This window comes from Miniopterus natalensis, chromosome 9, assembly GCF_054644295.1.
Source record: "Miniopterus natalensis isolate mMinNat1 chromosome 9, mMinNat1.hap1, whole genome shotgun sequence".
NCBI lineage: Eukaryota > Metazoa > Chordata > Mammalia > Chiroptera > Miniopteridae > Miniopterus > Miniopterus natalensis.
In genome coordinates this window covers 30249050-30262396 of record NC_142089.1, presented here as the reverse complement: position 1 = coordinate 30262396, position 13347 = coordinate 30249050, and the positions used below count along the sequence as shown (strand labels likewise).

Sequence of the window (13347 nt, the reverse complement as noted above, 5' to 3'; positions counted from 1 at the left end):
TATTTTTTATTAGAAGTTGTATATAGTGTTCCAGTTCACAAAGCTATTTTTTGTGCACTTCAAATTCATCAAATAATACAAATATTTGACACTATTGTTACATTTTTGTTACAAAGAATACAAAAGAACCTTAATTCTGAAGGAATTAAATCTTTCTTCCCACTCCTACCAGTTTGAATATTTATAAAATAAATGACGTCAGATTTTTTTTCTTGTATCTGGTGAGTAAGCTAGACTTTTTCCATTTCTTTGTTTTAAGACATAATTTATTGTAAATTTATAAAAGAAAAATTAGCTTTAAAAATGTTAGAATAGTTTGTAATAACAACTGTTTTATTTTTTGACTTTATGTTAACTTCCACTGATAATTAGCAGTAGTCTTTATATATGGAAAGATAATGAAAACCTTGCCAAAGTTAGGGTTTTATTTGTTTATTTTTGTTTGTTTTGATAAGAAAATCGCTGAGCTATGGAAATGTCAAGTGGCATATTGAAACACGTTTCACTGTGAAACTACTAATAAAATCAGAGATATAATTGAATAGAGGGCTTCATTAGGTCCTATCAATTCCTGATAAGCATTTCAAAAAATTTTCTTGTATTATTCACTAATAACTTTGGTTTTTTAATCAGAAAGATTAAAAATTCTTCTAGATATTTAATATTAATTCATATTGACCATGTTTTAGAAGAAATATTAGTTACAATATCTTCAACCAGATGGGAAGCCTCTAGCAGGAAAGTCAAGTCTTTTAAATACCAAAGTGCCTAATATAGTGCTTTATACCTAATAATCACTCCATACATGTTTGCTGAATTTTAAAAATTATCTCTAGTATAAGTTTTCTTTCTCAAATGGCTTTGTATAGGAGGAGAGCTGAAGTTGAATGTGCTGAGAGAGGCAATAAATATTGGGAGGGGAGGTCTCTTTAATTTATTGTTTTATATCTCATGAGTTTTAAAGATATTTGAATCATTGGGACTGAGGTTAAGAATAGGTTGTGTAGTTTAGGATTTTGTGGCTTTATTGCCATCTATTCACTTATGCCTAAAATACTTTTTAGCCAGGAGTATGTAGAATAGATTATAAGTACCTATCAGTTAGGCATCCCTAAAGATACTGCTTATAAAGGCTTTTGCCAATTAAATTTTAATATATTTGTTTTATTTTCAGTGGGTTACCCAAACCAAACTTTGGCCATTTAACGGATCCATTTGACACACCAGCATTTAACAAACTTTATAGAGGTTCGTGAACCAAAGGTTTAAAACTGTTTGAAATAACTATTTAGCACATTCTCTAAAACTTAATTAAGGCTGCCAATTTTCTTTGAAAATGAGAACACAACAGAAAGTACAGCTGGGTTGGAAAGGGAGTAGATGAACAGTGGAGATCCAGTTAGCCACTAATAAGCAGCAGATTGATTGGTCTGCTGGTACTTGAGTCTGTTTCATGCCTTCTCCATTTTCCCCTTATTCACTTTTGTTCTTTGCTTTTTTTTGTTTCTTTCCTATTTCCTTTTATCTGTATTCTGCTCTCTTTTTTTTCTTTAAAAAGAAAAATATAGAGGAGAGGAAAACGTTTTGGAAATTGTTTTACTGCTATCTTTATTAAAAAAACAATTTTTGTTAACTGAAGAAAAATTTGTAAAACAATAGGGGGAAAAATCATCCCTAAATCTTATGATCCGGAGAAGTCATTTTGGCAAATTTCCTTTTGAGTTTCTCTAGGTATATTCTCTTAATGTAGTTGAAATTATAAAGTATATACACTTCCATCTCTTCCTTTTTCATTTAATATTACATTTGTAGTAACTGCCCAGTGAGCCATCACATGGTTATACTATAATTTACTTAGCAATTTTCCCATAACAAATATTGCAGAAACATTTTTAATTCACCATTTCTCTTTCTTTGCTCATTTTATCATGGCATATTTTTTTCTTTCTCCTAGTTGCCTAAGTATTCCTTTCTCCTCCTGTTTCACCCCACTGTCAGTCTCTTTCCTCTTCCCTCCCTCCAATAAATGACTGTTTTGTCACACCCTTTATCTACTGTTGGCTCCATAGCTAAGCTGACTTAGTTTTGGTTGTCTTCTTTCTGGCTTTAGGTGTTCTCTTCATAGAATCATAGAATTATAGCACGGAAAGAATCTTAGAGCTACTTTAGCCTAAAACATTCACCTACAATAAGAAAACAGATGCAGAAAGATTTAAATGCAAGTGATCTTCTCAAGATTATATAAACATGTATAGCAAGATAGTGTTAGGGCTGAATTTCAACCATGGGTCTCCTAACTCCTAGCCTTGTATCCTTTCTTGCAAGAAAGAATCCATCCTTAGGAGCATTTAATATTTTGATAGCTCTTTTATCCATGCTTTCTCTACCTGTGAAACCAAATTGAAAAGTCACAAAAAATTGCATTATTCAAATTGGAAAATTGGCAACTTGAAATAATAATTGTATTTAACCTTCCCCTGTTTATTGGAGGATGAAATTTATTGAATTTAAAAAATTTCATGTAATGTAGTAAAAGTTATGGAGAAACTCATATTTGTTCTTCTGAAAAATATTTTTTAGTTGTTCCAATTAGAAAAATTCATGCTCTGACCATCACATGGGCACTTCCCCCTCAACAGCAACATTACAGGTAAGAGTTCAAGAGCAAATTTACTCCATTAATTACTGAGTGACAGTCATGTTGTTAAAGCATATTAAATGGTTTAAATTTGGGGGTTCTGGATTTATAAACACAGGTAATAATTATGGTATACTGGGACCTCACTACTAAATTTTTCAAGCCTTGCTATATATTTTAATGTCTTGGGTATAAAAACTAGAGTATTCCTGTAACTGGTTGCCTTTCCTGAGTCATTGAAATTAAGTGTCTTAGTGTGAATACTAACTTTTGTAATTATTTTCTTTAGTACTTTGAGTACAAAATATATTTACTTTGTCAATTTAGTTTGTTCTTGCCAAAAGTAAAGTTAAATAATTTTGAGCCTGGAATATGGCTACAGCATAAATCTCAAGGATTTACTCCTATGAGTTGGGAATGAGTTAGGGCAGATTTACACAAATTAGGAAAACATTTCAGCTTATTTATATAGATTTATTATTTGAGCAATATAACATGGGCAAGACATTCTTTAAAGATAATGATCAGCCAATGCCTACAAATGCTTTTCTAATTAGAAACAAATGCTAATAAACTGATAAGAATTTAACCTATTTTAAAAACGATTACCAATAAAACAAAACCATGAGGACACACATAAGTAGAAGGAAAGAAAATAATGCATATTGCCTAAGCTCAGTAAAAATTGCTTTTTAATAAATGTATGTATTAGAATATTCAAACATTCAAGTCCCATAAAGTTAACAAGAACAGTATGTCTACAGAAAGAAAGCAAAGAACATGTATTGTCTGCCTGCTTTTGGTGTAAGGATAATATACAAAAAATATACATTGATTGTATGGTTATATTAGAGTATCCCCAAAAGTGTTCAAATTATTACATGCATATTTAAAAGTTTATTCTATTTGTTTTGAATTTTTACTATGAAAATAGTGCATGCTTGTAAAATATTAAAATAGGACAAAAAGGTATTAAGTAAAAAGTAAAACTCTGCTTTTCTTTTTCTTGGTCTCTGTCCTCAAAGATATGCCCAGTATCAATAGTTTTTATATCATTCAGACATTAAAATAATGAATATAAAACACATCTTATGTTCTTTTTTTTGCATTTCTTATTTTCTCAATTAACAAACCTGTTTATCCTCTTACTGATTATTAAGGTAATTCATTGTAGAAATCTTGAAAATTAGGAAAAAAGTCACCTGTGATTATGTTTTTCAAAGACAATTAACATTTCTATATGTTTCCTTCCAGTTACTTTTTTTAACGGACTGTTAATTTGTTTTAATGTGATGCTCATCATGAGTTATTTTGTATTTCCAACTATGTGAATTCCCAGTAAATTAGCTTTTTTTGGAGCCCCTCTTTTACAAAGAAGCAAGTGTTTATATCTCTCCAGAGTTATCAAATACAGTACAGTTAGCATCGTTCACGTGCGAATGTGTAATTGGCCGGGTTCATTCTTTAACTGATTTGCTCCCTTACATCTTTCTTCCTGTAGGGGTAATTCAAATTCAGACTTTAAATAATGTTGCAGGGGTTTTGAGGATTGCTTAGCATAGTTGAAATCATAATATTATATCTTGACTTTTAAAGTTTACTGAATACAATTCTGTGAAGTAACTTTAAAACTTACGATTTCCTAACCCAGTATATTTTTCTATATTTTGTTTTGGTAGGAATATATTTCTGATATCATAGTAGAAGCTAGTGGGAAAAGACAAGATGAATAACATATATGCAACTACTAAGATTATTAAAGCATATTATTATATAATAAAGCATTTTACTGAAAACCCTATGAGTAAGTACGTAAGTGAAGAGGATAACAAAATATGGAGAGGCTGAGCTTGTTCAAGAGCATTTACTTAAAGGAAAAACTAAAACTATAACTTAGATTTTCTGACCCTCAAAGCAACACATTTCAGTTTACCACAGAGCCTGATGATTGAATACTGAAAACTTTTACAGATACAGATTGATTCATATTGCATTAGGTTTTAAAATGATAAAGAATCTGTATTTCCATTTTGGGTGAAACAAAAATGAAAGAAATTTACCATAAAGAGAAGTAAGTTTGAGAGGAAAGTCCAAGAGGAAAAGTAATAGTCTTAAATTTTGGAATGATTATACTCATTCAGTGATTTCAGATGAAGTTAAATTTTACCACGTTTTCTATTTTTATCTTGCTACTATCAAATTAATTGTATTTTCATGTTTAGTGGAATTTATGTGTGAATAAGTTTATAATCATTCTCAAATATCGTAGTCTCAGAAGTATGGTTTTCTAGTGTATTAATACCTTATTTTAAAAAATTTCTAACCTTAACATTTTTTTAAAAGGGTGAAGCCACTTCATTATATCTCTTGGCTGGTTGGACATGAAGGCAAAGGAAGCATACTTTCTTACCTTAGAAAAAAGCAAGTATTCAATTAATGAATTGTAGCAATCTCTGAAAAATAGTAGACAATAAGTGTTAATATAACCCATTCTTTTTCTCTTTTCGCTTTATCAGCCAGGAAGACTAGAATAAAATCTAATGCTTAATTAACCTAGGTTATTTTATCTATCTATATCTATCTGTATCTGTCTATCATCTATCTATCTATCTATCTATCTATCTATCTATCTATCTATCTATCTATCTATCTATCTATCTATCATCTATCTATCTATCCATCCATCCATCCATCCATCTATCATCTATATCTATCTATCTATCTATCTATCTATCTATCTATCTATCTATCTATCTATCTATCTATCTATCTATCTATCTATCATCTATCTATCTTCTATCATCTATCTGTCTATCTATCATGTTTTTATTGATTTTTTTTTTTTTTTTAGAGAGGGGAAGGGAGATGGAGGGAGAGAGAAACGTTGTGAGAGAGTAACATCGGTTGGTTGCCTCCCGCACGCATCCCAATCAGGGATTGAGCCCACTGCCTGGGTATGTGCTTTGACTGGGGATTGAACCAGTGACTTTTCAGTGCACAGGATGACACTCAGCTAACTGAGCCACACCGACCAGGGCTAACTTAGATTATTTTATTGGCTGTATTATATTGGTATATTTCCTTGGAAGTCCCCTTTTAGTCCATGTTGAAAGTTGTACACAAAATTTAAAAAATCATGAACTAATAGAGTCCAGAATTGCATCAAAGGTTAGCTGTAACCAAGAATTTAGATTTGAATAGTAAGTAAGTCAATTATTTAAATGCTGAGGATCTCCAAGTTTTGCAACCCAAAAGGTAGATTAATGAGAACTTCATTGGGCAGACAAATCATAAAAAATATGTGGGACTATGAACAGTATATGCAGCCATTTTAGCAGAATGTTTCCTAATGCAGTTAGGCACTTTTTAAAGTTGTCTAGCCAAATAATAGAAATATAGCTTTAGCATCAGGACAAATACATTAATTCCTTGTTTGATTTTTCTATACACTAATTCAAGAATGGAAAGGTTGGTGAGAAACTTAAATAAGTACTTTAACTTAAGTAAGTGTGTACTAGAACGTTTAAAAAAAGCTGAGAGGACAGGGTTATTATAAAGAAAATGATATCAGGTACATATATGCTTACACAATAAATGTAAAGTGCTTTAAGATGTGCATAATCTTTCTACCTTACTTATTTTATTAGAATTTCCAACTCTATTCTGGCTTTCTCCCTCCTTATTTTAGGCTTTTAATATTTTGCTGTTTTCTTCAACAAAAATTACTATGGCTTCATAAAACTTAGTTTTACTATTCTGTAATATATATTAGTGTTTCTATTAAACAAATAAATAAGGTATTATTTCCTTCTTGTGATTCCTGCATGTACTACAATTCCTTGGCAGGCTTTGTGCTTTTAAAATTTGTGCTTATAAATTTACTGTTGGAAAGCACGTTTGCATCAAAGACTGAACTTCCCAAATTTTACATAGAAAGCTTACCTATTTTGTTAATTTGATGTATTTGTAGACTATCAGTCCCAAGATATTGATTGGATTAATTTTTCCAACTATAGGTGCTGGGCTCTTGCATTATTTGGTGGAAATGGTGAGACAGGATTTGAGCAAAATTCTACTTACTCAGTGTTCAGCATTTCTATTACATTGACTGATGAGGGTTATGAACATTTCTATGAGGTAAATAATTAAAATGGAGGGCTTTTAAAATATAGATATCACTTTATGCAAAAATGTAATCAGATGTTTTGTTTTTAGGTGGCTCATACTGTTTTCCAGTATTTAAAAATGCTGCAGAAGCTAGGCCCAGAAAAAAGGTAATACGTACTTATTAGAATTAGGCCAGGAATCAGTGTTTTAGTATGTTTCAGCCTTTAGGCTGCCAGTAGACATGTTTTAGTACTGCTTTCATAATTTTTCAGGCATTTCCTGCTTAATTTCCTTTACTGTTTCCCTATTCTTATTCTCTACATGTGAATGGCCAGTCTGTTTATTTTTATGCTTTTCTTGCTGATGATTCTAATGAGACATTTAAATATGTCTTCTAATTGTAATTTTCTTGTTTCACAGAATTTTTGAAGAGATTCAGAAAATTGAGGACAATGAGTTCCATTACCAAGAACAGGTACTAGAAGTTGAATTCTTTTTGAAGGTTTTCTGTGACCAAATTGAAACTAGTGTGGACATTGTTCCTCTTTTTGGACGTGTCACTGGAGTTTTAATTCTGCCCCTCTCTGTCATGTGAGTCTCAAGGTGGCCTTGAGCCTATCTGAAAGTTAACTTTTATGTTTTTGAGCATTTATACTGAGTAACTGAAGGATTAGGCAGATTGACACTGATCATATTGTGTGGTAATCATTTATATATGTAGTCATCCATCTGTCTATCCCTTTGATAAACATTTATGGAGAGCTTACTATGGTACTTAATATTTGGAAAATTCAAATATTGTGAAGCCATTCTATAAGATAATCAGTAGTAATAACCATATATGATGTTAGAAACAGTGCACTTTAGAATTTCTGGGCAAGGAGAGCATTTGCCTTGATTGGAATATGACCAGGGAAGGTTTTGTGGATATGGTAAATTTGAATTGAGTTCAGGATTAAAAAATGGATAAAGTTTGGCCCTGGCCCAGTGGCTCAGTTGGTTAGTGTCTTTCCTACACGCCAAGGTTGCATTACCACCCCTTGAATTTTTCCACTGATAATCTTGTGGGAGATGTCAATGGACCCTAGATTAAGAGCCTCTGATTTAAAACCAGTTTGTAAAACTTTTTTATTTTTAATTGATTTGAAAGAGAGAGAGAAACACCGATATGTTGTTCTACCTATTTATGCATTCATTGGTTGATTCTTGTATGTGTGCTGACTAGGGACTGAACCTCCAACTTTGACATATCAGGATGACGCTCCAACTAACTGAGCTACCCAGCCAGGGCTCATAGAGCATCTTGAAACCTGACTTTTTGGATCATTACCAAAGATGATTCCCTGAATATCTACTATAAGTAGAGAAAACTTAAGTACATGAGGACAAAGTCACAAAACTGTAAGCTTCCAGTAGCTATTGATTCATATTTAGTCTGCTCTATATAATTGAAGTCACTTGAAATCGAAATAAAAATCTTATTCTGTGAAAACAAAAAGGCTGCTGTGACTTGTATTGGCCATTAGAGGGTCCTGTAGACACTCCTCCCTGCAAATAGATTGATATGCATAGAACCCACAAGTCCTGCCTTCTACCTAACCAGGAGTGATTTTATTCAGTGACCTTATCAGCTATGGTGGTAACATGTAGGTCACAACTGTGGCAGAGAAGGAGTGGGAACAAGAATTGTGGACTACAACCATAAGTGATATCCAAATTCCCTTTTTGGGGGGGTCTGCTTTTTAGCATTGGTTGAGGGAGTGACATTTTCTTTCTGTCCCTTCAGTTCTTTCTTAGCAAGACATTTCAAGATTTTTGTTTATTGACATCTCGTCATTTTGTAGCTCATTTCTTTCTTTAGCAATATTCATGAATACTTACTTTAATTTTAAAACATGAGTCCAAAACATCTTAAATTACAACCTAATCAGTGTAGTCAGAACAAATCAGAAAGTTCCATATCTGTGTGAACTGTTGAATTAACTCAAGTAGCTCAGTTTATTTCAGCATTTATATATTTCCTTTTTAAACAAAATTGAAATGTCTCTTCATAAGACTTTTTACTAGTTTTCATAAATAAAAGTAAACAGGAGTGTCCTTTTCAAGCTATTCAAACCAGTATTTTTTAAATTAAGAAATTAAAAGTTTTTAAATTTACATAAAAATTTGGACTCAGTATGTATCATAAATCAACTATGTGAACTAGAGAAAAGCTGTTTAATTGCTTTTCTGTAGGCAGAAAAATAGGAACAATATAACAGTAATGGAAGATAGTGAGAGTTTGTAGTAGATGAAAGAATTAGAGGATAGACAGTAACAAGTGTTGGAGATGTAGAGAAATTGGACCCTTCAACATTGCTGGTGGGAATGTAAAATGGTGCACTGCTTTGGAAAACAGTTTGACAGTTCCTTAAAAAGTTAGCAATTCCACACCTAGAAATACACCCGAGAGAATTGAAAACGTTTATACATAAACTTGTACACAGCTGTTCAGAGCAGCATTATTCATTGTAGCCCCAAGTGGAAACAACCCAAATGTCCATCAGTGAATCAGAACGGTTAAACAAAAGTAGACTGTGCATGCTATGGAATATTATTCAGCCATCAATAAGGAATGAATTACTGATTTCATGCTACAACATGGATGAACGTTGAAGACACCATGCTAAATGAAAGAAGCCAGACACAACAAGTCACATATATGAATCAATTTATATGAAATATCCAGAATAGGTAAATCCATAGAGTCAGAACACAGATTGATTAGAGGTATGAATTTTATGGTATGTGAATTATATCTTTAAAAAAATTAAAGGATAACATTTAACTGTTCTTCTTAGTACCTTCTTCATTGCCTTGGCACCAAAGATCTGCTTTTAGCTAAGATCCTGTGTGTTCTCATAGGAAATATTTTTAATCACTCAGTTTTTAGCACACAGATTAGGGCAGTTAACTTATAAATAAATGGTTAGTAAAAATAACTGATTAAAAAATTAAAACAGTAAGAGGAGTCGTTTCAAGCATAATAGCACTTTAGTTACTAATTAACTTATGATTCAGAAATGTTTCCTGAAGTGGGGGTGGGGGGTAGCTAACAATGAATCTTTCCTTTTTTCTTACTGTTTTTTCCTTATTTTGTTCTTATGTGATATTCCTATGGTCTCTAGTTTGATGTATGCTAGTCTCATTTCTCCTCCATGAGTACAGTAACCTCACTCTTTTTCTGTCTCCCGTTAGCTGAGAGAACAACCCATATTGTCTAGTAAAGGACTGGGCAGTGTGATATTTTGGAAAAAGTGTTCACTACCACGTTAGGAGGCCTGAGTTCTAGTATCTAAACTGCCTGTCATTTTCTCACTATATGACCTTCGGCAAATCACCTAATAATCTGAATATATGTCCTCATTACAAAATGTGAGAATGGAACCACTTGGTTCCATTTGGTTCAAGATTCTGTGCATCTGGGTGCTCAATAAATCCTTGAATTGATTGCTTTCCTCTGGAGGAGTATTTCCGTTTCATAGGTTAGAGAGCTGTGGTTTAAATTGAAATAATACACTGATTAGTACAACTCCTTTTATTTACTTTTATCTAATCACACATTTTGATTTCTACATTAATTTGATTCGTGGTTACATTTATTTGATTTTAGGTGATAGTGCTGCAGTGATAAAATGATGAAGACCCTATCTTTAGGGACTTCACTACATTGTGTGGCGCTTGACATATAAACAGGCATTTACAGTTCAGTCCTGTAATTGCTCTCATGAAGAAGTTGTGACATCATTAGAGCCTGATGTGTTGTAGGGTTCAGGATGGGGGATGGGAGGGGCATTAGGTTAAGCTCCTTAAGGTAGTATCTCTCGTTATATATTTTTTTGGAATTCTGCCCATCAGTTTTTTAAGTTGCAGTTATGTTTGGTTATATCAGTTCATAAGCTTTGATTCATCCTTTTTTAAAAAAGAGAAAAAAGCATTTGTGGCAAATTAAAGATAACAGTGGGGAGTTTCTGGTGTGAAATAATTTTACCTTTTTACAGACAGATCCAGTTGAGTATGTGGAAAACATATGCGAAAACATGCAGCTGTACCCACTGCAGGACTTCCTCACTGGAGATCAGCTTCTTTTTGAATACAAGCCAGAAGTAAGAAGGTTTCCATTTCTAACACATTTAGAGAAAGAAGGGTGAGAAAGTGCAGAAAAGTACTTAAGAACTGTGGGAATGGAGAAAGCTTAATTACATTTGGTCATGTCTTGTTTGTTTAAATATAAGAAATACCAGTAGTTTTGTGGATAATTTTTCATGATTCTTGTGTATGATTATGTTTTAATAGGAGAAAATCAAGTCCTCTTCTTAGGTACTATATTCACCATTTTTCAAGTGTTGAAACATATGCTTAAATAGTTAAAGTGATTCCTAAGAATTATGTGCTTTGGTTGCTATAAGCATACTTAGAGTTGTTTAGTTTACCTTTTAGTACAGTTGGAGATACTGCACAATTAAATTTTAATAATTTTGAAAATATTTACAAGAAAAATATAAGATTCACTGAATTAAAAATATACGATTTATAAATATTACTACATACAAATAAATAGTTGGTCAGGAACTTGCCTCCACTGTTCCTGGGGAATAAGTCATTTTGTTTCATATAGGGTAACAGTGCTCAACCAGAGTGATTTGCCCCCGAGGGGACATTCGTCCATATCTGGAAACATTTCAGTTTTCATAACTGGGGGGTGCTCTTGGCATCTAGTGGATAGAAGCCAGAGATACTGCTAAACATCCTCAATGCTGAAGACAACATCCCACAACAAAGAAATATCTGGTCCGAGATGTTAATAGTTCCCAGGTTGAGAAACTTTGATACAGAATATTCCACAATGACTAATTTTAAAGAGGGTAGGGAAAGGGAAAGGAAGCAGCAGCCATGCATTCTCATCCTCTCCCTAGGATGGTTGTACCCAACGGTCCAGGTGTTTTTTTCTAAACCACAATTTGTCATTTTTTTTCTCAAAAAAATGATGTTTGAATGGTAGTTAGCATTTCAAACCTAACCCATAAAATCTTGTTTTAGTCCTTACCATAGCTTAAGGATTATTGAAGTAGGACCTACACTGGGATAGCTTCTGCTGCTTCTCGGGTGCGAGGTGGCAGTTACAATATAGTCTTTGGAACCATGTACAAACTTTTTGCCGCTTGTAGTTGCGGATTACATAACCTTTAACCTGAACAGTTACCTTTAACCTCTGAAGCTGTGTTATTTGCTATAAAATTGGTATACCTTCGGGTTATTTTTAGGATTAAATGAAATTACATATTAAACATTATCTGACACAATAAAAACTAAGTGATAACTATTTTTGCTACTAGTACTGTTTATATACTATTTGAGATGAGTACTGCTTATATAGCATAATCAGGAAACATTTTAAACTGATAGACTAATGAAGTTTTATAAAATAGGGTGTTTGATGGACTGTAGACATTTTCATTAACATCATGCTAGGATCTTGGGGTAGCTAACTAATGTGGTTCTTCCTTTTAACAGAAATGTATAGGTTAAAGTTGTTATTGTTGTATATGTGTCTCCTCCCTATCCCCATCCCTTATTAGGTCATTGCTGAAGCCCTTAATCAGCTAGTTCCTCAAAAAGCAAATCTCGTTCTGCTGTCTGGTGCTAATGAGGGAAAATGTGACCTCAAGGAGAAATGGTTTGGGACTCAGTATAGTATGGAAGGTAAAATACTTTGAATAATTGTCCTACATAATTAAGGTGTATCTGACCCGGGAATTTTTATTCCTTAATAATTTGTCTGATGTTGCACCAGAGTGGCTCAGTTGGTTGGAGTGTTGCCCCGTGCACCAGAAGGTTGCTGGTTTGAAGCCCAGTCAGGGCATATATATAGGTTGCGGGTTTGATCCCCGTCAGGGCACATTGGAAGGCAACCAATTGTCTGTCTCTTACACTGATGTTTCTCCTCGGCCCCCTAAGCATGTACTAGGGTGAGGATTGTAAAAATAAAATTAAATTAAAAAATAATAATTTGATGGTTCCTGTGGGAAAAAATTATGTATATTTTTAGATTACTTTGAAATTAAAATTATTTATACTTCTATGCAGGAAATTATTTTCTGTTATTAGCTAGTGAAAAAATCCTGTTGTCTTGGTAATTTGGGAGCAGTTTAGACTGTGTTTTAGAAAAGTATATCTTAAATTTTGTCAGTGTGCATATGTATCAGCTGGAGATCCTATTAAAATATAGATTCTGATTCAGTATCTCAGAGGTGAGGCCTGAGATTCTGCAATTCTAATAAGCTCCCAAGTGATACCAGTGCAGCTTAGACCATACTTTGAGGAGCAAGAGTCTAGAATACCTGGATATGTCACTCACAGGTTTCCAAAGAAAGGAGAACTGATTTGTGAAAGCCAGTTGTTGGCTGGTTTGTTATTGAGAGAATTCTGAACATTGCATTATTTATTGGATCACTTTGTTTTTCCATTTCTACAGATGTTGAAAACTCTTGGGCTGAACTGTGGAAGAGTAATTTCGAATTAAATCCAGATCTTCATCTTCCAGCTGAAAACAAGTACATAGG

At 33.0% G+C, this 13347-nt stretch overlaps 1 protein-coding gene across 2 annotated transcripts in view; it reads left to right on the top strand.

Annotated features, from left to right (window-relative positions):
* The window catches only part of NRDC (nardilysin convertase), a 50307-nt gene that overhangs the window by 21585 nt on the left and 15375 nt on the right, over positions 1–13347 (top strand). For both annotated transcript variants that reach the window (XM_016210867.2, XM_016210866.2), the window contains 9 exons: positions 1175–1248; positions 2581–2650; positions 4982–5059; positions 6655–6775; positions 6854–6912; positions 7166–7220; positions 10786–10890; positions 12364–12487; positions 13260–13346. In XM_016210867.2, the coding sequence (XP_016066353.1) occupies positions 1175–1248; positions 2581–2650; positions 4982–5059; positions 6655–6775; positions 6854–6912; positions 7166–7220; positions 10786–10890; positions 12364–12487; positions 13260–13346 (773 nt within the window). The remainder of the gene's footprint in view (positions 1–1174; positions 1249–2580; positions 2651–4981; positions 5060–6654; positions 6776–6853; positions 6913–7165; positions 7221–10785; positions 10891–12363; positions 12488–13259; position 13347) is intronic.